Source organism: Puntigrus tetrazona, chromosome 18 (assembly GCF_018831695.1).
Source record: "Puntigrus tetrazona isolate hp1 chromosome 18, ASM1883169v1, whole genome shotgun sequence".
Lineage (NCBI taxonomy): Eukaryota > Metazoa > Chordata > Actinopteri > Cypriniformes > Cyprinidae > Puntigrus > Puntigrus tetrazona.
The window spans coordinates 1506297-1531019 of NC_056716.1; the positions used below are offsets into that span (position 1 = coordinate 1506297).

At 36.3% G+C, this 24723-nt stretch overlaps 1 protein-coding gene across 1 annotated transcript; it reads right to left on the reverse strand.

Annotated features, from left to right (window-relative positions):
• Positions 1-2873: 2873 nt before the first annotated feature.
• Positions 2874-23837, reverse strand: cd82b (CD82 molecule b). The gene is made up of 9 exons (XM_043216695.1): positions 23690-23837; positions 15805-15874; positions 14519-14591; positions 9873-9997; positions 8826-8900; positions 6542-6640; positions 6086-6265; positions 5197-5280; positions 2874-4350 (listed from the first exon to the last, which is right to left on the reverse strand). Exons 2-9 carry the CDS (start codon positions 15865-15867, stop codon positions 4273-4275), a joined length of 777 nt encoding a protein of 258 aa, XP_043072630.1. The 5' UTR covers positions 15868-15874; positions 23690-23837; the 3' UTR covers positions 2874-4272.
• Between the last annotated feature and the right edge of the window lie 886 nt (positions 23838-24723).

A 24723-nucleotide genomic window follows, 5' to 3' on the forward strand; every position in this document is an offset into this window, starting at 1 on the left:
CTTGAAGGGCGTCTTTTCCATTCAAGACCCCTGTGAGCTTTTACAGATGGCAGCTGTAATCAGGTTAGATCACTCTTTCAGCTGCATCTCCGTCAAAGATTGAAGACCCAAAGGTTTGGAAGAGTGACGCCTGAAGAGAGCCGCTGTCCTTCCTGACATCTGTCCAGCAGTCTCCGTCTCATCAGCACGCAGTGGTCAGTAACGTCCCACCAGCCTTGAGCTGGGACTGAAGATCAAGCAGGACCTTTGGAAGACTCCTGGGAAAAAGAGCAGCCTGATGGATATGTCCTGATCTCTGAGAGCTTCTCCACAACCAGAAGAAGCTTTGCTTCACGATTCCTTGAGAACATTAGCCTAGAAGAAAGAAGCTCAGACAGAGTCACCTGGAGCACTGCACAGCGTGACCTACATATGTAAAAACTGTACATGGTTATGGAGTAGGTTTATAGTTTTAGATTTTTTTTGATTACATGTTTAGCCCAGTGTTGTGGTTGTTAGGTGATTGTCAGAGAGTTGTTAAAGTATGCGGTTCCGAGGTTGTTTAAAGCTGATTTGATTGCATTGCTTCATGGTTGTCGGGGGTTGTTTTGGGTGGTTTTCCTGTGAGTTGACATTGATTTGTCAAGGTTTTCTAAACCGTTGTTAGTGTGTCACTGAGTGCTTGTTGGACTTTTCTGAGCGGCCTTTCATGCATTGCTTCACGGTTGTTAGGTTGTTTAGAGTGGTTAGTTGATATGCGGTTGGTATTAAACCGCCTGGTTAAGGTCCCTCGCATGGTTTGCAGCTTGTATTCATCAGTGATGCTGAGAGCTACACCACTGGTACTTCACAGCTACTGGAAGGATCGTCCATAGCGGACCATCTCAGCTGAGACAAACCACCTCACTCTGGACAGCAGCAGATTGGCCTGATCTTCTTGAAATTATATTACATTATATTATAATCGCTTAAGAAATCACTTCTAAATACAAAATCAAATCACATACTAGTTACTAGAAATTATTTCCAATGTGGTAATTACATAGAGAACGTTGCTATGGTGCATTTAAAACTATAATTTCACTTCACAGCACTTTAGAACTAAAAGTGCTGTGCTATCACATTGTTGTAAACATGCCATACCAACATTCTCTACATAATTCAAACAGTTTAAAATAGTTTTCAACATTAATTAAAACCTAAAGCAACTGAATAAATATTAAATATCTTAACTGACAGGTAATAATAAATGTACAGTTCACCCAAAAGTTACAATTTGCTGTTAATTTTACTCAAGCCATCCGAGATGTAGGTGACTTTTTTTCTTTTTTTTTCCATCAGTAGAACATTATAAAATCTTTTTTTTTTTTTTTTTTATCTGAACCTTGAATAATAAAATGCAAGGCGGCTGCGGCCTGTATTTGAGAAAATTAAAACCCACTTCTGCTGACATGGTTCAAGGCTGGACGATATCAATCACTATTAATATTTTTACTGATGTAAAGTCAGTGAATGTTGTGCATATTGCGATACCATTACAAGTTTAGCTCACAGTAAGCCAATTTTGCTCAAATTGTGAATTTGGCCCAAACCCATACCGAAAGGGAAATGATCAACCGTGCGTTACAAAGTGCCCATATGATCCCAAATATCACGGTCGCTGACTCTAGCTCTACATACAATGAGAGTCGGTGTGCCAGTGAGCCAGCAGCCAAAAACAGGAAGTCCAGCAGGGGCGTTCCAGCAGGATGAGGAAGAGGCCCTCAGGTGGATGCTGTGGATGAGTACAACCATTTCCAGGAAAGCACATGAAGAGGATGCAACATGCCATTTATGAGCCAACTTTCATATTCTGCTGCTGACGAGTCAAAGCAGTTACTTTCCATTTCTATTCATCACACATTTGGGAGTTTCATAACTAATGACTGAAATGACACCGTATTAGATTAAAACACATTCACATACCTACGTCCTATATGGAACAACCCCTGAATCTACAAAACACTAGTTCGAAAAAAGCAATGCGGATTTGCATGCGGTTGAGGAAGAAAAAAATAAATTATTTATTAGGTATGGAAGTGAATAACTGAATTTGGGTCATGAATTTAGATCATATGCAAACCACCAGCTCTCGTTTAAATACAGTGAGAGTAAGTACAGAGGCGGATTTCCTGGCAGCGGTCCCGAGGTCGCTCGTCCTCCACGACGGACAGCATGGCGGTTTCTTCCTTTCTCTCAGGGGGACCGCAGAGGCTCGTTCGAGGCATTTTCAAGATTTTCATCGTCCTTCCGCGTCACGTTCTTTCCCGCCGTTAGAACAGACAACCGGACCTCGGCGAGAATAACGATAGACCTCTTGTGGGGATATGAGAATATCTCATTAGCCACAAATAACATTCATTATGCATAGCGCTTTAATTATAAATACATAAGAGCAATTAAAGATTCCGTATGTTGTCTGTGACTATTAATTTTTTTTTTTTTTGCGATAAAAGATAAGAATGATGAAATGTAAAACTTCTTGTTGCCCTTTTCGACATGAAACAGGATGAATATGATACAAGCTGAATATTAACATGTACTGCACCAGTGCCTTCTAAACGCCATTCTCTAACTGGGGTTTCAGTAGGACTAAATCTCGTTAGATCTCATGTTAAACAATAGCGCCCTCCTCTGGTTACAACGACCAATGCAGTCTTAACTGAAAGAATTGCGCTAATAAAGTTATATACGCTTCCTGTGGTATATAAACCTTCAGCAATATACATTTAATCGTTTACATTTATAGAAAAATAAATGCAAAAATATTAGCACAACATTACAATGTACTATTTAATGAATAATCTCTGGGAGAATGTTGAAAAAAAAAAAAAAAAAAAAAAAAAAATCACAAATACTGTTTCAGTTTTCTTTTAATTGAAATTTATAACTATTGCATAGACATAGACACGTTTTGTACTACTCGAGTCGCTGGAAAAATAAAAGAAACTACATAAACATGGCTTCCCAGTTAAACAGAAAAGCTTATATAAGAAATGTAGAAAAAAAGCCCTTCATCTTCACTTTAACTTGAACACACAGTTATTCAAATATTGGTCAACGTCTGAGGGGAAAAAAAAAAAAAAAAAAAAAAAAAAAAAAAAAGTTTTCAGTATCTAATCTATAAAGTTCTAGGAGACAGATTCTTGACAAAATACACACACACACACACACACACACAAAAAGAGACCATGAAAAGAATGAATAAATCCTGAAATGTGAAATGACTAATTTCTGTGTCCATCACATTACAATACAAACGGTAGATTTAAAAAAGACGGAAGTAGAACATTATTAAACTCAAAAAGCTGATCAGCTTTACGTGAAATAAAAATCATAGACAATAACATTAAAAAGAAGAAACGAAGATTAAAAAGTCTCTCATGCGACGCAGACCTGTTTTGGTCGAGCTGAAAAGGGTCATTAACAGGAAGACGGATGTTACAGGGTCCGTGGCTCATGCTGTTTTACCCACACCAGCACAGCAAGGATCTGTGGGATACGAGGCCGACCTAAATCCACATACACACCCTGATCCACAGAGCGATGTGGGCCGGCTCGCACGTGAACCACAAGAAACGCTAAACTACGCCATTCTAGCCTTCAGACTTGTCATTTGCCCTCAACCGCAGCCATCTTTACCCACGCCGCACCTGACCCAGCCCCAGCTAATAACACTTTGCTTTACATGCAGAAAAACCATCATTAAGTGCTGCCTTAACTAGGATGTAGTTACTCAGTAAGAATAAACCTCACTGAAGTGTGTCAAACTTATTTATATACACACACACAACTGAATTGAAAGTACACAGCGCAAAAAAAACAAAAAAACAGATATATTAGGTAAAAAAAAAGAAAAAAAAAGTTGATTTTCCCCTCTAGATTATAAAAATATTTTAAAAAGTAGCTAATAGCTCTTTCCCCATTTCAAACTCTCTATTCACTAAAGTGCTCTCAGATTCGACTAACAATGAAAACCATAAATGCAACAGTCGGCGTACAGTGTGCGAGTCTACACACACACACACACACGTGAGAAACCAAATATAAAGGTATTTAGACCCGACAGAGCACTAACAAGAAAAAGATCACTAGTTTGTTTGAAAGAAACGGATAAAGAGTTCTCAACGGAAAACAAGGGGGTGATAAAGTGAAGAATGTGTGTGTGTGGGTGAGGGGATGTCGTCTGGTGTGCTTCGTTCCAGTTGTGGAGGGGCTGTAACGCTGAGTGAGTCACTGGAGGGGGGCTGGCTCTCAGTATTTGGGTACTTTGGTGTAATCCTCCTGTTGGACACTTTTGCAGAGGCACATGGACAGGATCATCCCTAAAAGCTGAAGTAAGCAGAGGAGACACTGATCGTAATCTGGTTCCCCACCTCTCTCACACAAAACACACACTATAGTATTTTGTAACATATGTTATTGATAAAGCTACATTTATAGTAAATTTAATACAATAATTAATACCTAAAATGTAACTCAAAACGAAATAACTTTTTTCCCTTTTAAATTGAATATGATTAGCACTGGGCAACAATTAATATATATATATATATATGGACATGCATGTATACAATTTAAAAAGAATGTTGTTTATATATTCAATCTATTTATTTATAACAAATTATATGAATATAAATACAAGTAGATGTTGTCAAAATGTGCCTCTTTATAAATACACCGTACATAATAAATATACACAGTTCTTCGTTTTAAATAAGTGACATTTATATCGTTTCACAAATTATTCAAAAAGATTTATTTAAAATAGATGCTGCTTGTTTGAACTTACTATATTTCCACAAACATGATAATGCTCAACTCAATTAATTCATCATATTAAAATGATTTCTGAAGGGTCATGTGACACTGAAGATTTCTAATTCAGCTGTGCCATCACAGGAAAAAAATTAAATAAAAAATAGTTTAAATGTATTCAAATGGAAAACTTGTAACTATAAAATCAAAAAAGGCAATACAAATGCGGATTAAAAAAAACTTTATTTAAATTAAACTCAAAATGAATATAGTTGAATATAAAAAAAAAAAAGTTATGCTAAAACTTTTTCCAATAGTTATAGAAATGACATTTAATTTCTGTTATTTCGACACGTCTTTTTTGTTCATTAGAAGGGAAGGGCCATAAACTTGGAGCAGATATTAAAAGGACAGCTTTACCTCGATCACTGCTATTCCAACACAGACTCCCAGAATAACTCCACAGTTCCTTAGGAGCCAGTCCTCCACGCTGGATATACAGCCCTGGACACAGGGAAGGGAGACAAGTGAAAAAAAACAGCACAACTGGGGAGAAATAATAAAAATGAAAAGATATGCAGGGTTTGGAAATCATCCTGAACAAAGCTGCCCAAAGATAACATCAGAAGAGACAAACAGAACAAGCCGAGGAGGAGAGAAAGTGAAAGTTTTTGGTCTAGTTTAAAGGAAACATTTTGATTTACAGTAAATTCTTTGTTCGCTTATTCAAACAACAGGACTGGGTATATCCTACAAATATGTTACGGTTTCCAGATTTTCCAGTGCTGGCGTTACGGGAAAGTATTTAGCGTTGCCCTTTAAACGTAACCGTCTATGGTCTAGTTTATATGCAAATACGAAGGTATGCAAAAAAAAATTGCCTGGAATTTGAGACCTAATGAGCAGAAGCGCCACCTGTGCCATACTCCTGAATCAATTCATTATTAATGGAAGTGCCAAATGCCTGGATGGGGACTCAGAAATACTGGCACAGAGTGAATGGTTAGCAGGCTGAGAAAAGCTGATATGCAGCCCACAAAGGAAATCCATATGTTGTACTGAAAGCAAATGGATGGAGAGAGAGAAAGCAGCACAGATGGAGAGATGTAACACAAATTCCAGGCTCAAGTGTATTGTTCTTCACTCTATGGAACATGAATATGCGCAATTCTTTTTCTTGAATTGAAACAAATGATCAAAATTCTTTGGATAGCATCAATCACACATCATTCATATTTGGGTGAACTATCATTTAATATGTGAGCGTGGAGCATACATGTACATAGTATAGTGTGCTGTATGTGTGTACCATAGTGAAGACCGGCCAATCAGGAGACAGAGCTTGACACAGGCCGGTTTCTTTTATATCTGTGCCACCGAGGGATTCATTTCTGCAGGAACACGGATAGATCTGAGAATTGTTCTTTAGACCCTTTATCACCAGATTCTCCGTCCAGTTAGACGGTCCTGTCCAACCACAGCACTTCATCTGTGAGCGGGAAAAAAAAAAAAAAAAAGTTACAGTATCATCATAAAAATTTACACTGTTTCCTAAATGAAAAAGATTTTCCTAAATGAACAAAAGCTGCTTGTTAAACGAGAGAAAGAAAAAAAATTACGAGAACAGTCCTAAAATATTATCATCTGTCATTTCCAAGATGTGCTATAGACATTACTGTAAGCTGAAGTATTGTAAGAGACTGCGGGAATGATGGAAAAAGGCAGAGGGAGGAAATGGCAGACAATAGCTGAAGGAAAAGCTCACCGTTCTCTGGAGGTAGTCCCAGGCATGCTCAGATGTCTTGTTATGACCGGTGTAGTTCACCAGAACTTTGTTCACAATAGTGGACATCTCTTGTTTCAGCTAAAAATAAACGCATGGAGACATGTTAGGATGTATCTGGGATTTTCATGCCGCTTTCTTGTCAACTGAACAAACACACCTGATACTTCAACAACTATAAACATACTTTAATGCTTAAAACACACACATTTTAGCATAATCTTCTACAGCGTTGATCAATTTATAGCACGTGTTCATTTTAGTGTAGTCTCATTTTTGCTAACATTAAACATTTGATGATGCATTTCATGTTATGAACCATTTACAATATTCATCTTTGTTAGTGTTAATGACTTCAAAAACACTGAAATGATGTATTTCGCAGTATTACTTTTCTATTTAAAATCTGTTTTCAATTTTCTTATCTAAATGTTTTCAATGCACAAATATTAAATATTTCTTTTAATATGCAATTCATTGCCGTGCTGTCAATTCGGCCTCCACAACTCCAGTCTTCAGTGTCACATGATCTTACAAATATCACTCTAATATGCTCAAGAAACCTTTCCTGCTATCGAAAATAGTTTTGCTTCTTAATAATAAACCAGGACCATTTTTTCGAGGGGTTTTTACAAACAGGAAAGCATTTATCATATTTATTACAAGTGTTTTTACGCTCATTGTGACCACGTGTCCTCGCGTAACAGTATTTAAACTCCTTCTGGTTGTCATTTAACTGACAAAACCAGCACAGTGCTCTAGTGAACATCATCTTGTTGAAGCGCGTCTGTGAGGGCTGTTGGAGTACACCGCGCCGAGGGGGCTAAAACACAAGCGATGCACAGAAGGGTGTAAAAGACTGTTGTGAACCTCGCCCTGTTCTGGGAAGAGCACTCAGCATGCCCTGTGGTGAAGCGAACGGAGAAAACAGAGCATGCCCCGGCACGGACTCCAATTACCTGCTCTACAGGAAGACCAGACACGCTACACTGAAGTAAGGTATCTACAGAATAAAGACGCTGCAAACACACAAACAAAGTTAAGCTGAGCATTAAGCTTGAGCTTATGGCTGGGGTTACTTAACTAAAACTGGTTTGAGATAGGCTGACTAAGCACAAGCGAGTTAAACTCCTGCATTAGAGGATGTATGCATCCTTCCTAATACCACAGAGAGGCCGATGAGATGAAGTGCAATTCCTGTCGTTTTTTGGTTTTTTTAATCGTGCACTTCAATTTCGTTCTTAGAGAGGGCGCTGTTGTGAACTACAGATGAAACGGGGGGGGCTGTAGAAATCTCCCACATCAAAGTTGACACCCGTTTTGTTACTCAAGGAAACGTCACCTACCACAGAAACACGCCATCTGAAAGTCACAAAGATGACTGCTGTGCAGCGGAAAGTGAAGGAGTATCACTTCTTGCATTTGTATAAAAGAGGTAGTGGAAGAAATAAATCTTCCTTCGGCTGCTTAATTTAAAATCCCATTTCTACACCGTGGGCCACCTGCTCTGCACCTGCTCTGACACATTTGCTGTTGCTACCTAACACCACGGGTTCAAACCAAGGGGTTTAGAGATTACAGAACGGTCACAACAGCTGACTAGAAAAAGTGTTGCAAGCTTGTAATGCGTTGCACGAAACATCCTTTTTAAACTAAGCCGTGATATGAAAGCATTAGAGTGAAACATGTTACTATTAAAACACTTCCGAGTCATTTAGGAGAAATCTACTAAATATGTACGTATTAAAAGTGGCGGTTTCAGATAAACTAAAATCGGAACAGAAGTTCTCTCATCGAACTTTTGTTGGGAAAGCCAATTTTAAACAGCTTCTTCTTTTTTGGTTCTTACCACAAAATAGTAAGACCTTACAGTTTTGACTTTGTGAGGAGATGTGTGTTATATATATATATATATATATATATATATATATATATATATATATATATATATATATATATATATATATATATATATATATATATATATATATATGAGATTTTCTGCTATTTAAGACACTTAAATAAAAATAAATGTATTATATTGTTATGAATTGGTAAAGAATAATTAAAATTATAATTACATTATAAATATATGTGCTAATAAGATAATAGACCAGTAATATACATTTTTAAAAAATGGGCTATAAAAAATAAATAAATAATTAAAATACAATAATAAAAATTACAAAAAAACCTGAAATATTAATAAATACTAAAATGGCCCATAAATGGTATTAAAATTTCTTCCAGAGGTATCTTCACCTACCAAGTCTCTCTGGAAGTAGATGAGGACAGCAGCTGTCACCTGGGCAATGAGGATGAGGAGGAGGCAGGTGAAGTACTGCAAACAGAAGACAGAACAGTCAGTTCACTGGCAATTACTGGACATAAAAAAAAAAAAAAAAAAAAAAAAAAAGATAATCAAAGTTTGATTTAAATATACTTTAACATATCTTATAGTCATAAATCCAGACAAAAACAAAGATCACGTTTATTGGACATATTAACAAACTTTCAAAAATGCTTCACTATACAAAACACATGAAAAAAAAAAAAGTGTGACAGCTAGTTAACTATTAAATGGGTCAAACAGTTTAGGAAAGACCCTTGCTGACTGCTAAGCTTATCCAGTGATCTAGCGGGTACTAATATGGCCCCCAGTTCTTGCACGGACATCCCCTAAATCTCACTGGCTTATCCCTGTCACTCCAGCTCAGTAAATCTAGCAGCATTAACCTCAGAGAGCCATTTCAAACGGACTCTTTATCATGCTAATGGGGAAGGGTTTTCTGAAGCTCCCTCAGCAGACGCTCTAGGCTGGCATAATTCTGAGCTTGTTGTGACCGTGATTACTAGCAGCACCTCTCTGCCTGACAGCTTCAGTGAATGGTCCAGTGCTCAATGGAGCGCTGCTGAAAAAATATAGAAAGTGTCAAACCTAAATAAAATCATCACATAATGCATGTTTTGCTACAACTGAATATGGTCAAAAGTAAAGTATAATATACACTAATAGCCCAGAGACCAGAATGATTTAGCTTTTATGTAGTTATATTATAATAAATGCCCAGTAAGAAAAAAAATAGACACACAAAACATGCTGGTTTTGATGTAGTCAGTAGCGATATTATGTATATGCATTATGTATGTAAAGATAAAAAAACAACAACAAAAAAACACTATATAAAATATATCCTAAAATAATAAAATAAAAATTATAACATCCCAGAGACTAAAACATGCTGGCTTTGCTTAAGTCTGTAAAAATATAAATAATAATAAAAATAAATTAAAATTAATTTCCATCTCTTACCAGTCCAAGCAGGCAGCGGACCTCATAAATGGCACCAATGCAGCCCAGGAAGCCCATAAGCATGGACAGAGATCCAATCCCAATCAAGATGTAGGCACCAACTTTCAATGTTGTTGAGGACTCATCTGCATTAACAACAATAGTCATAGAAATTATAATAGAAAGCACCAAACAAACAACTTTCACTTTCAGGATCAAGATCACTACTCTTTAGGTGATGTAACAACAATCAAAACCTCATTAGCTACCATTTTAAGTTGAAGTGATGCTAAAAATGAAACCGAACGTGTGAGAAAGGGGAGGGTTCATGGCAGCTTTTCAGCACTCGTTTCTCTCTTCTCTGCAGCTACAGTCTTGCAGCTCAGTTTCAGATGTGTGCAAAATCTCTTAAACAATGCTGGCTAATGCTGCTGGTGTCGTAATTAAAAATAGATTAAAAATGTCATGGCAATTCACTTATTAAAATACCTTATCAATATTTAAATCCGTGTAACCTAGTAGTATGAAGTATTTTGTGTGTATTTGCAAAGCTTTCAGTGTGCTGCTTACGTGGCTAACAGGTTGTTATGCTACCCTTAACTTCACACAAATCAGTAGTGCTTGGGTAATTAAAAAATCTGAAACTAGCAGTCAAGAGATTGAAAAGTATAGTCTGCGCAAAACGTACAATGAGTGCATGAGCCTTCTGTAGTTGACAGCAGAAATGAGTTTGGCTGCTTGTATTTGTTCTTTAAGATTCTTTAATATATAAAGGATACAAAGAGATGTGGCTTGTGGCTCTAAAGAACCATCAAGTCCTCTTTAACCACATGATCCTTAAAGAAAAGCCATATTTCTAATGTGTGTAGAAAGTAAAGCTGTCATACTGCATTTAATGCAATTATTTGTTTTATATCGATAATATATGACTGCATAATCATATTTTACCTGTTAGTGATGTCTTAAAAGATTTAAGCGTACATTAAATTAATAAATCAAGTCACATCAGGCAGTGTGTGTATATATATATATATATATATATATATATATATATATATATATATATATATATATATATATATATATATATATATATATATATATACACATACATATACATATATATATATATATATATATATATATATATATATATATATATATACATATACATATATATATATATATATATATATATATATATATATATATATATATACATATACACATATATATATATATATATATATATATATATATATATATATATATATATATATATATATATATATATATATATATATATATATATATATATATATATATATATATATATATATATATATATATATATATATATATATATATATATATATATATATATATATATATATATATATATATATATATATATATATATATATATATATATATATATATATATATATATATATATATATATATATATATATATATATATATATATATATATATATATATATATATATATATATATATATATATATATATATATATATATATATTTTTTTTTTTTTTTTTTTTTTTAATATAATTTTTTATTTGTTATTAAATGTTATTAATTGATAGCCCTAACAGCAGAAAATGAACAGCCTTTCTTCCAATATTCAGTCTGTCAGTACATAACTTCATCTAAAACAAACAAGTTCCCAAAACCATGAGGTTATTTTACCCTGGTACGACCTTAAAAGCATAACTGTGACGGATAACCATTTTGTTTAATAAACTGATGATAATAAATGGTCGGTAGATTACCTCTCAACTCAAGCAAGAAATCTGCGTCACATTTCAAAACATATGCTTCCTGCCCAAAGCATAACATCTGTCTGAGGGTACATTTAAAATTTTCCACAACCTCGCTGTGTGTTTGCTCATAAAGGAGTTGCTATGATATTCTCAAGGTACTGTTGCAAACACCCCTCTACATCTGCAAAAATACAGTCGCAACAGCCCCACCAGCAGAAAAATAACCTCCGAGGGGATATGATTTTATACCATCAGCTAAACCATTTGCTTTGACCTTTCAAACACCGTTTATATGCTACCAAAGGGGAAAAAACACCAAAGAATTAGATATTTTATTTAATGATTAATATTTAGAGAGTAAGAACGCGTTCAGAATCAACTTTAGGACCCTGCATATAGTTTAACATACCAGCAAACAACCAAACACTCGTTACAAGTTGTAACACGTTCTAGGTGTTCAGTTGTATAACTATTGCGTGCCGTTTAAAAAGGAAGTATATTCTTTATGTAAAGAATAGGGATGAGATCACAACAGAAAACTAAGACTCCCTTTTTATAGCCGTGCAGTTGTGTGGAAGTCTATTAAAAAACAACCTGGGAGGAAGGGAAGGAATAAAAGCAGAGATCAGAGAACACACCTTCCCGTTATTTTCAAGCTCAATAGGGCCCTAAACCACAGACTAACAAAGTCAACAAACAAGCTCCTTGCGCAGCGCCGCGTGAGAGCGACCGTGACGGGACCCTCACAGTAAAACACAGGCCTGCTGGACCCCACGCTAGCAAAAAGACGAGGGCAAAGGTGAGGGTCTCCACGTACGAGGATATCCTAAGATATTCTCTGCTATCTCCAGAGGAACAGTCGAATCTGAGAAAAAAAACAATGTTTCTAAAATGATCACGATAACAGAGACTCCAGCGCTGCGATATCTGGAAACGCTTGAACGGATAAACAGGGGGCAGATGTGAAATACGAGAGGGGGGGGAAATACCGACAAACTGTCTTCGTGCTGGTCAACTTCACAAATATTCCCCTGCAGAAATTTAACCAAGCATGTGCTATATATAGACTTCTCTAAACGGTGGTCTTGACTGAGGGAATTGGTTTGGTGGTTTGGCCTTATGAAAATATTGAAGTTTAATGTCTATTTTCAAACACTGGACTGCAATCTTCGGCGAATGGTGCGAGAGAGACTTTAAACTAAAGCACAGATTTTTCAATTATAAAAATAAAATGCATAAAACGTATCCATCTCTGAATCTGATTGGTCAGTCGTGACAGTGTTAACAGTACGCATACAGCAATATTGTTGGAAGTGTTTGTCTCGGCAAAATGCTGTTGCTAAAATGATTTTGTACAATGTAATGGATATGATAAACGAGTACGATTTTAAAACGTTTTTTTCTCAATATTTAATATCGTTACGGTGAAGCACTGTAGAATAGAGGATGCAACTGTACGTTATCCCTCAAAATGTTCATCTCGTTTATACGGGCTCAAAGCTGCTTGCCAGGAAATGCATTTCTTCGTGGAAGTTTTACATTTAATGAGGTAATAAAATTTCGAATCTAAAATATCTGAAACATTTCAAAGCGTTTTAATTATTTACTCAACGTTTTTCTCTATATTCCTCTTTGCCAAATAAGCAAGTAAATATACTTTACTTGCATTCCAAAAAAGAAAGTCACAATGGTTTGAGGTCGAGTAAATGAGAATTTTTGTTTGCGGATCAACTACCCCCACTGAGTAAAGTTTAGTTCAGTGCCAAATCCGAGCAGAACAGTTTGGAAGCATTAAATAACGAATAAAGAGGATTTACGCCGGTTTTCCACCCTGGTTTTCCTGCTCCACTCTCTTTCCGCGCGGAGTCTCTGTGGCTTTATCTGTCCAGACAGAGGCAGTATGGGTACGAGTAGGATTCTTCATAAATCATGTACAGTTAATCTCTGTTTGGCTTTTTTGTGTCATTCATTTAACATTTCTGTCTTCCCTTATTTTGCTTTCGATCCGCGTTTCAACCCTCTGAGACGAGCGTCAGATGGTTTACTTGACATCCGTGCGAGCGCATGTGTGCGTGTATAAACACGGCATAGGAGGGGGTTTGTGGAAAACTTGGTTAAATGGCAAAAAAAAAGAAAATTCCCCACGCCAAAGCAGCTGCTTTCACTGTGCATTCCCATGTACATCACATAAACACCACTATGAACTCAAGAGGATGGAAAAATGTGTAATCAGCAACATACTGCTCTGACTCAATGATAATGCTCTATATAGATGTCCTTCTGTCTGACTCACTAATGACGGTTAACGATTTAAGAATCGTAATTTCAAATTAATTTGAAATGTTTTTGAAAGGCCTTCAAAGCGGGGTTTTTTTTGTTAGCTGAAAATGCTCAGCTGCTGTGGTTGCTATGATACGGAATATTCGCTGAAGTAACAGCAGACATATTGCAAATGAAATACTTCTTTAAACATTATCTTTCACACCAATATTACGGTATCAATCTAGTAAAGAAGTAAATATGAGTAATATTAACTTCTAGCGGGCCCTTATGCTCACCAATCATTTATTTGATTAAACATAGTAAGAACAGTAATATTTAACAGTTAATATTATTACAGTGTTTTTTTTCAGTCATCATATTCATGATAAATTTTTTTTTAATTTATTTAAAATTAATTAAATTTGAGAGAGAATGGTTGCACTATGTGAACAGCGAAGTAATGATACAATACTATGAGAAAATTGCGCTGTATGAAAATCCATTTTAGACCAATGGCAGCCTGGATATGTAACAGCTTAAGACGTTTTAATGAGACGTACTCTCAGAGACGCCATTACGTACAGCAGAACAGGAAATAAGGTTGGTGTTTTTGTACTTACGCAAAACCGTGATGAAACTCTGGTTATCCAGGATGACCCACAGTCCAAAGCCCATGATTACAGCTCCAAAAATCTACAGACACAAAAGAAACAGACATGAACCAACGTTAAGGACATGCTGCATGCGTGTTGGTCGTCTTGACCCGTTTTGTTCCTCAGAGCTGATCTTAGTTTAAACTGTGACTGGACGGTGGATAACAGCACTGTGCTGCTGCCATTAACATACTCTAGATAACTGCTAAAGTTAGACAGGAACTGAACCAAGTTCTCATGCACTCCAGCCCCAAAGATCAAAACTAATGGATCCAAGGTGTCCTTTAAATGAACTGGATCAGAGAAGTTTAATTTCCTCTTGTCAGGGGGCAGTTGTCCTGCATCAGTCTGATGAATGTGGCTTGTCCTCTATACCAATATTACAGGGAAGTAGTAAAGCAGCAGGCTACTGTACAATTAAAGGGTCTTCAGAAGGGAGGGGAGGAAAAAAAACAAAAACACACACACACATGCTTTTCTAATTAGCCTTTTACCTTTTATATTAGAAACACAACAGGTCAAGTTGAAAGTTTCTAAAATAATGCAACAGAGCAAGCCTGCTTCCTTACTAAGTGTGAACTATTTCCTAACTGGGATTTCCTACGTCCCACTTTATTTTGGTTTTTGACCAATAATAAATGCATATAAATAAATAATGTAAAAAGTTAATATGATGTACTATACTAAATAGATCCATAATGTATTTTTTTTATTTACATGTCCACATATGCCATGCACAAATTGTGGCAAAAAAAGGGTATCCATGTTTTGACTCATTAAGTGAATTATTAAGTGGATACATAACCTTTGGTTCTAAAAGATTAGCTACTTCTTACTAACTGTTGAGCCACTTTTTATTCATGCATGAATAGTTGTATTAAAAGGAAATAATGTCTAAAATAATTGTAAATAAAAAAAACATTTTACAGTAAAACAGCATTTTACTGGTTTCTTTAAAGATCTTTTTAATTCCAATAATGTAGTTTGCTACTAATACCTAATGCACGACAACATGATGATACTATAATATGTTTTGTTCCATTTATAAAAAAAAAAAAAAAAAAAAAAAAAAAAAAAAGCAGTATAAAAAGTATTTTCTTTGTTTTTAACAAGCACAGAGTGTGCTTACAGGCCTGTGTCAGCTCATAGTAGACCTGAAGACCAGGCTTAATGAGCTCCAATGCTACTGCGCTGAACTCAATGTTAGTTTTTGCTGAGACACAGAAAAAAGGTGCTGGAGTGTGTACACTTACGAAGAAGAGGAGGTTGAACAAGAACAGGAAGTACTTAGTGGCGGCAATGCATCCTTTCCCCATGGCTGCTCTGTAAATAAGAGAGGACATCTCATCAGAACTCTGACAGACACAAAGTACAACACCGATGCTGACACTGAGCAGCTCACATTTTGGATGTGACCATATTAACTAAAGAGCTTCTCTTAGCACATTATTAATTGTGATTATGAGTAAGCACTCGATGACACACAAAAAAAACACTTGCTATATAAATCACAGCTGTTACTGTTAAATCATAATGTTACAGCCTGGGTGAATATTTTCAGCTCCATTAATAAATTAAATATATATTACATCTTTACTATGTTTACCATCTTTAATGCATCCTTCCTGAATTAACACAAAAACAAGACTAACTAAATAATAATAATCTTACTAACCACAATTTTCGAACAGTGCAGTACAGTTTTGTCCTGAGCAATGTAATCCAACGGAGCAAAACACAGCAGTGTTTACTTGTTTGCGTCAAAAGGAAGACGCATGAAGGGTATCATTAGGACTGGTGTGACTGCTCGAAGCAAATGTGTTCAACGTGACTCACGAGGGAGTCATCAACTGGGATGTTGGTCTCTGCTAATTAAGCATTAAGTAACATTACTGTCAACATTATCTAAATATTATTATTCATTTTATTCGGTTGTGGTTCATTACCCAAGAACATTTTTGAATGAGATTTTGTGAAATACTTCATGATGTCAGCGCTTTAAAATGTCCTGGCGAGACTCCCTTAAGACGTTACTCATAAATATCTACAATCCCATGTGAATAATGCATAAAATCGTCGGAAGATTTATTTATTTTTTCTAAAGAGATAGATCTCATCGTGAGTATAACTCGTATCAGTGGTTTAAAAAGTTTTTTTTTTTAAAGCGTGGAGGAGGGGGGATTACTGTAAAGGCTTAGTCATAAATAAGCTTGTCAACTTTTAAAACTGAGGGGAAGAAAAAAAGGTAAATGCGTTTACTGTAATTCATCAAAATATTAACATTTCAAAAGACATTTTGTTAACTTTTTACTGATTGGTTTGCTCTCGTGTCGTTCCAAGCCTAACCCTTATAAGATTCTTTAATATGTTAAACACAAAAAGAGTTGTTGGTGCCCACTGACTTTTTCCAATCGTGAAAAAAAAAAATACTATGGAATATCATCTACATTTTTTTTTTTTTTTTTTTTTTTTTACATATAGGGAAAAAATAAAAAATACTATGGAAGCCAACTGTTTGATTACAAGCATTCTTCAAAATATCTTTTTTTTTAAATGAGAATACAGAAATACAAGTTTGGAATCTAGTTGAGAACCAATGGCTCTTACAATATCTGCGCTCTTTAAAAGCCTCTGAGAACTTTTTAATGAAGACACTGGGAATAAATGTAATCATAAGAGCATGACATCCATTTCTCACTTAGACTGTATTTCTTCTCTCTCTCTCAAACACACACAGAGTCTGGAGTAATATCAGGATAGAGGCAAGCTTACTTGGCGTCATCTCTCCAGAGAGCTATAAACCAGACTCCCTCTTTTTTTGCGCTGAATGCAGCCTTTTTCTGTATTTTATTCATTTACAAAAGGGGAGTTCAGGGAAAAACGAAGCCAATGTATTTCCCCTCTTTCCATGGTAAGCACGTTCACAGCCATGGAGAAAAAAAAAAAAAAAAAAAAAGTGGACTTTTTTATTCTTCTCCATTCAGCCTAAGAAAACGAGCATAACTATAGAAGGGGAAGTACGAATGGAAGTGAAGTTTCATCAGGTGTCAAGAGGATTTCTGTTCAGAAGTTTCATGACGCGCATCCGCAAAACATACTGGCTTTTAAACCCTCAGCCGCAAAAAGTACATGAACACACACAGTCACACACACTGGCCTGTGTGCGATTGTGTGTATGGTGTCGTCGGGCTTGCAGGAAGTAGCGCTGCCACCCTGTCATCTCTGTTCTTTACTAATCTCTACAGGTCGCCGTCAGCCGTGTAGATGTCGGCCGTTCTCTGGTCAATCACAACATCCCCTCCATAATACAATGATGGCACGCTGCCCCGTTCCGTACAATAGACAAAAGCTGTCCTATCCCAGGCTTTTTAGCGCAACACAAAGGGGCATCTGAACACACCCAAGCAAGCTTTACGCCGCTGATGTTACATACTTACTATAGATCACGTGACCAGAAATTTAATCCAGGATAATCACTATAGACTTCCCCCAGCAAGCGTTCTTTGACTTATGTATTAGACAGAGCACTTCACAGTACTTCAGTAAGCATTTTACACATGTGTGAGGTGTTAAACATGCTAAAAAAAAAAAAGAGAACTGTCCGACATTATAGTATTAGAACAGTACGCTTACATTTTGAACGGTCGGTGCTGAAAGATCCACATCTAATCCATAATATCATATCTAAAAGGCTTAGACGATTTTTCTATGTACTTACGAAGAAAAATAAATGGACAATTCAAAGCTTTAAAAAAAAAAATTAAATAAAAATCTTACCGAGCCCGAACTGTTACAGAAATGACCCCAAGAAATGAGTGGGGTCATACAGCAGACTGAATATTATAGAAATGCCTTTTCATTCGGGTGATTTAAAAAGACCACAAGTGAACTTCCTGCACATTACTACATCATGATGCTGGGTATTTTGGCTTTTGCCCAATAATACCGCAAATGACACTGCGTGTCATGGCAAAACAGAAATAAATACATACATAAAACAAATGTTTAATAATATATTGATCTATATAAAAAATAAGATGAGTACGTGTGAGAATATAAATATATTTTTAATTTGGAAGAAAAATAATATATATATTTTTTTAGCTTTTTTATATTTAGATTTGGACCTACGTGCTAAACATATATACTACTTCCAGTATTTATAGTGCACTTTTAATGAGACAACATAGCAGACAGGAAATTACAGGGGGGATGGGTGCACAAGTTTGTCTCCAGTGTGGGAGCCACTGATTTAAATGTCTGAAACACGTGCTCAACAGAAAACAGATTCAAAAGAGGTGCAGCCAAATTATTAATGCTGTCTTCGGGGAAAGGAGGAGGAGGAGGCATAACCTCTAATTAACCACCATCAAGTTAAAAACATTAAATGCTATTATCATACACTCTTTTGGGCGAATGCCAAGAGCACGCCTAACACAACTAGAGGAATTTCAAGTCTTTCCTTACAATCTCAAGTTCAAAAGTCAACCGTAAAAATTAAGTTCAAACATTACCAAGTACGGCTTCTTGAGTTTGTTAGTAATTTTAGACCGATCCGAAAGACCCAAATTATGGGCCAAGAAATAATTCAGCCCTTCTGGGTCACAGAACCCTATGATTTCCCCCCCAGACGACATCTTTCATACTCTCAGGGCATTCCTATGGCAACCATAATTGAGGCAGCGTCAATGTTCCACTTAAGATGGGAAACGGTCTCACGCCCCAGTTACCCATGAGTCTCCCCCTCTCACCCCTCCGCCGAGAGAAAGGTCAAGCTATAGCTCAATGAGAGCCGGGTCTTCAGCAGCCACATCACAAGCACTACAGTCAAAGGGGGAAACAATTATACACTAGATCAACAACACTTTATGCTGTTTGTCAACACGTGCTTGTTAGCCTCCATCATTCTACACAAAAACAAAATGCCTCTCAACATTTTTTTTTTCAACAATCCTGCACCGAAATTTAAACCCAGAGTACCTTTTAAAAAAAAAAAAATTAAACATTTATACATTTCAGACCCCAATATGTAGGCTACTCAACTACTTCTAAATTGTGAACTATTACTGATGAAGTAATTCATTAAACAACAACATTCATTTAACTCTTAAACCTATATCTAGAAATATTTATATTCTCTGAACTGTGAATGTGTTGTTAAAAGATTGTAGCAGCATGGATTTCCTGAGATATTAAGTAAATATTTTACAAAAATATTTGGGAATCCCTGCATTGGGAATCCCTGAACAATGACATTGCGCAACCAACGTCTTTAATCGGATTATGAGCATTATAAAGTATAAAGACTCTAATAACAAGCGGTACATTTTAGTAATTTGATTACGTAATCCAGATCACATGTAATGAGTTACTACCCAGCGCTGTCTGAGAGTGTGCTTCAGAAACCAAAATCAAACCAAACTCAGGTTAGAGCCAACGCGATTGAAAAAAAAGTGACAACAATCTTAAATGATTGTTCTGTTTGTGCAGTTCATTGAATTAGTATAAACACTGCTATCTGAACCTTGGTGCACATCGAGCGGAAAGGTCTCGGTGCGTGTAACAGAGGAATTCCTGGCACTATTTTGACTCCTTAAGCTGATAGAAGTACGGTACCACTTTACACGCATACAACAAGCTGATTTATCCCAGAACAATGATGTTTGGTAGGATAGCAAAATATGTAATCAAAGACCAGATGCATGAATTTAGCCACTATAGCTAAAGATTGTGTTGTAGGAACTAGTCTTAGCTTAGGGTAAGGGTCTTATTTTTCCAGATCAAACTACTTCTATAACCAACTTACAAAAGTATGACCACATCAGAAGAGTCATTTGTAAGACTAGCCTAGTCTAGGTTTAGCTTTGGATTATTGTACGGTTGAAAACATGGCCCAATATAAGATAACTTATTAATACATATAACGTATTTGATAGAATCCACGATGCCACGTGTCTAGAAAAAGGACCTCCAGCAAATATAGGTCCACAACATCAAACATACAGCAGTATATTTAATTGTACGCTTGGGGTACTTTTTACCCCCGTGTTCACCAAACCCATCTTTGAGCGTTTGCTGCTAAAAAGCACACGTTATAGTTTCATCTTACCACAGAAGCCGGTCCCATACGAAGTTCCAGTTGTGTCCGACAGCTGGATATGCTGGGAGTTTGTTTTTGGGTGAGCTAGGAGAACATTTCTTGAAACCCTCTCAAACAACATGTGGTGATGTAGGAGCTGTTTGACAATTCTTCAAGGTTTTCTGACCCCAAGACACAACCATTCTCTGCAAATTTTCCAGCTGCGTTCCTGGGAGAGTCTTCAGCCACTCAAACTCTCCTTCATATCATGAATTAGGACGATACGGACGCGTCCTCTTTCAGGCAGCTTCGTAACATTTTATGCAGATTGGAAATTCTTTATGACGATGGAAACGGGAATTTTTCACTGCTCCAGCTCTTTTCTTAAAGCCACCTGGCTAATTTGTGAAGCTCAGTTATCTTTTGGCTGCATATCAGTAATGTATTCTTCCGGTTTTTATCAGTGTGATGGATGATTAAGGGAATTTGGGTTTTGTTTTCCCTCCTATTTATATTTCTGTAAAAACAGGAAGCCGTGGCTTGGCAATTTCACGTTCATAATCACCCCGGAGCGCTCAAAATTGTGAATACACTTCAGAAACGTATTACATTTTAACTTCTATAACTGTCTCCGGTGTGCGTTGGACGAAAAAATTTCTCTCAATGATATTTCCCCCCCATTTTAATTCCTATTATCCAATAAAAGTTTTTTTTTTTTTAATACAAGCTCCAAAGGATTAACAATGCAGATTCATTTTCACAGTCGTCTTTGAACATATTTACCAAGGGCGTCTATATTTTTGGCCGCGACCGTGTGATACGAAATACGAAACTGAAAGTTAACCGAATGAGACACAAAATGCAATGCGTACCGATGTAGGAAAGCCAAGTCACAACAAGGAATGCAGCTTCTCATAAAATCTTTTTTTAGAAAGCCCCCAAACCTAAATTTCCCTTATGAAACAGAGCTGCCCATTACGTTTCTGCTGCAGGCCCGTCTTGGCAAAGCGGCTCTCGAACACATAGTGGCATCCCATATTTAGCTGGCTCCTAAAGCAGGAGTTTTCCAACTAGGAAAAGTCAAAGTAAAAGAAGGGGAACATCTGTATCCCGGCCCTCTCTCTCTCTCTCTCTCTCTGTGGGCTAATTCCAGTCAGAGACGCGTCCTGGGAGGTCTGCCAGCCCTTAACCTTTTATGGACCTAAAAAAGCATCCACTGCTCAGCCCCAACTCAGTTCTGACCCATTTCCACATCTGTGCTCTCATTACAGACAGATGCTGCAGTCCTGAAAGCAGACCAGGGACCCTAATATCCTTAAATGCGTTTATCAAATGTTATTTACGTTTACAATTCGAAGCGAATCTCGCCAAACAGGTTTCCAAAAGTCAATACGTTCATAGCAACTTACCTGAATAATAACACATCCTGTTTAATGGCACACTAACGTCTCCTTACATACTGGTACCTTCTAGGACATTGGGAGTTGGGACGAAATCACTTCGCCGCAAGACGGCGATATCTTTTCTCGCCGATACAATTTTTTATGATTTTAAAACTCAAAATGTTCAATATATGCTTGGTAAACTGAATCAACATATAAACTGTAATTTTACAACACTTATATTTTGGAAAAATAACTTGCATTTACTGTCAATATAGACAACGACACAGCCCCAACTTGAAAATTGGTGGTGGATTCAACTCATAAATTCAGTCCTTCCAGCAAGACTTGAATGAATCATATGCACATCATGTATATATTAAGTTGGCCAAGCAGTACTTGCATAATGTTTCTGGCTTTGCGTTAAATGTCTGAGCCGTTAAACAAGATTTTACTGAGGTCATTTGAAATAAATATACTGGTTTTAATGTACTTGTTTGGTAAGATCTTTTTTAAGTTTACAGATTGTTAAAATTTAACGGTACTTTAGAAAATTGACCATAAAAACATTTACGCTAATGCACTATTGCGCCCCCTGTAGAAATACTGAGAATGAACTAGCTCGCTCTCTCATTCCAACACAAATTAAAGAAATACAGACACTTTTTGATTATTTTTAGGTTACCCTTGACCTAATTTGTTTAAAGTAACCACAGGTTAATTTGTTTTTTTTTTAAAGTTTAGTAAAAAAAAAGTTCAATAAAATTAGACAAATTTAAAACATCAATTAATTAAAATAAAACGCACGCTAAAATTAAATAATAATAGCTTCCCCCCATGTTATTTGACAAACTTCACAGAACTGTGAACACGCAAATGTAAATTTAATTATTCAATTGTTTATTTTCCAAAAACTTAGGGGTATTTCAAATAAATATATTAGGTGAATTATATTAAGTTCAGACAACAACAGCAACAACAAAAAAAAAGTTGGGAATGTATGAATTACGAGTAAAAAAAAAATTACGTAATCCAGATTACATGTGACCAGTTATAAACCAGTTTTGTTTACATGACTTTCCACGCTTTTTTTTTCTTGAATTACATTTTATGACACGTCCGTGCTTTTTAAAAAAAATCCCAATTTAAAGTCCCCTCATATTTACAGGTGCTCCAGGACCGCGGGAACGTACAAAGCTAATACAAAGAGTCGTGCCTAAACTCCACGCGACCACTCAAATCCTCCTTTTTAAGCTGAGCGTTTCACCGCAGATCACTTGTTGATCGACACGGACTTCCGAGTTTCTGCACGAGCCCGCTCAACATTAAAACGAGCGAAGCGCAGCTGCGACGCGTCGACGCGCGCGTCAACCCGAGGGTTAACTCGCGTCAAATTCATCTGTTTGCGATTGTTCACAGGAACGCGGCGAGAGCGACACAAGCCGCCAGTGCCACATCAGCGAACGTTTAAAAACTGTACACAAAGAACAAAAACGCGCCTGAAACGGCACACAACTTGTTTAACACGGCAGAAAACGCGAATAAGTTACAGAGCTCCTCAAGACCTCGTTTACTAAAAAAAAAAAAGTAGATTAATTTATTTCCGCTACTTCAGGCCAGCAGGCAATTCAATCAGTTCTAATACTTTCTGTACTAACAATTTAGAAAATCACTTACCTCTTTTGTGTCAAGATCCCGTTGAGCAGCTGTCAATAAGTTCGTTGTCGTGCTAGAGACTGAACAAAAAGACCAAGGCGGCACAGACACCCCTCTTTAACCCTTTACCGCCCTGTCGGTTACCACGGCGACCGCAGTTTCCGCCAAAAGGCAGAGCTCTGACACAACCGCTAGTTATTGTCACTGCTTAATACAAAAAAAGAAATAATTTATAAATTGAAAGGATATCCTTCAAATAATGTTTTCAGTATGGTTCTGTCAGTTTTATTGCAATTTATGACATATGGGGAAAGTACCATGTTTCCTCCCTTTTTATCGTCCTAACTTTTATTGTCCAAAGAAACTCATTCTACCACATCCTAAACCATGTGCTGAGTTTTGTGTTTTATAGCTTTATGGAACGGAAATATGGTAATAAAAATCTATTTTATGCTTCTCTCTCTCACACACGGGCTTAATCTGCATGATGAACATTAAAGTTATGTAACTCTTAATACCAAACACATTTTCATTAAAGAGTCTACCCATTTTTTTTCTCCACGTACCGTTTCGACACACTTCACGTACTCTTGTAACTTTCTATGAGTGTAAATTCATAAGAGCTTGACCTGATGCCATTACTGTCACGGTGCATTAATGCGTTACTTTAACAATACTGCCATCCACCGGTTAAAAGACAAAAAAGGAAAAAACTAAAAAAAAACAAATTCCTAATATGTACGACCGACCTGAGAAGGATTAAAATGGTAAAGATTACACAGAAACTCAAGGCACTGCAATTACAAATAAATAAATCTGACTTAATTTTCTGAATTTAATTTTCTGTGAATTAGAAACAGCAATTAATAAATCTAATTAGCAACAAAATTGTTATGAAGAGGATACTTAAGCACAAGTGCTCAAAAAGCTACAAGGTTCTAGGACAAAATAAAAAAAACAGTTCCTAGAATAGCTTTAACGTGACCGTTTAATTCAATATTTCCAGGCGAGTTTCAATCTCAACAAAATCTAAAGCGTGTACTATTTTTTTTGCT

Excerpts from the sequence above, each read along its gene's own strand:
- cd82b (XM_043216695.1), bottom strand. The coding sequence starts at position 15,867 with ATGGGGAAAGGATGCATTGCCGCCACTAAGTACTTCCTGTTCTTGTTC. Across the intron at positions 14,592-15,804 it reads TGTTCAACCTCCTCTTCTTC|ATTTTTGGAGCTGTAATCAT; the intron begins GTAAGTGTACAC and ends TTGTGTCTGTAG. Across the intron at positions 6,641-8,825 it reads TCTACTTCCAGAGAGACTTG|CTGAAACAAGAGATGTCCAC; the intron begins GTAGGTGAAGAT and ends GTTTATTTTTAG.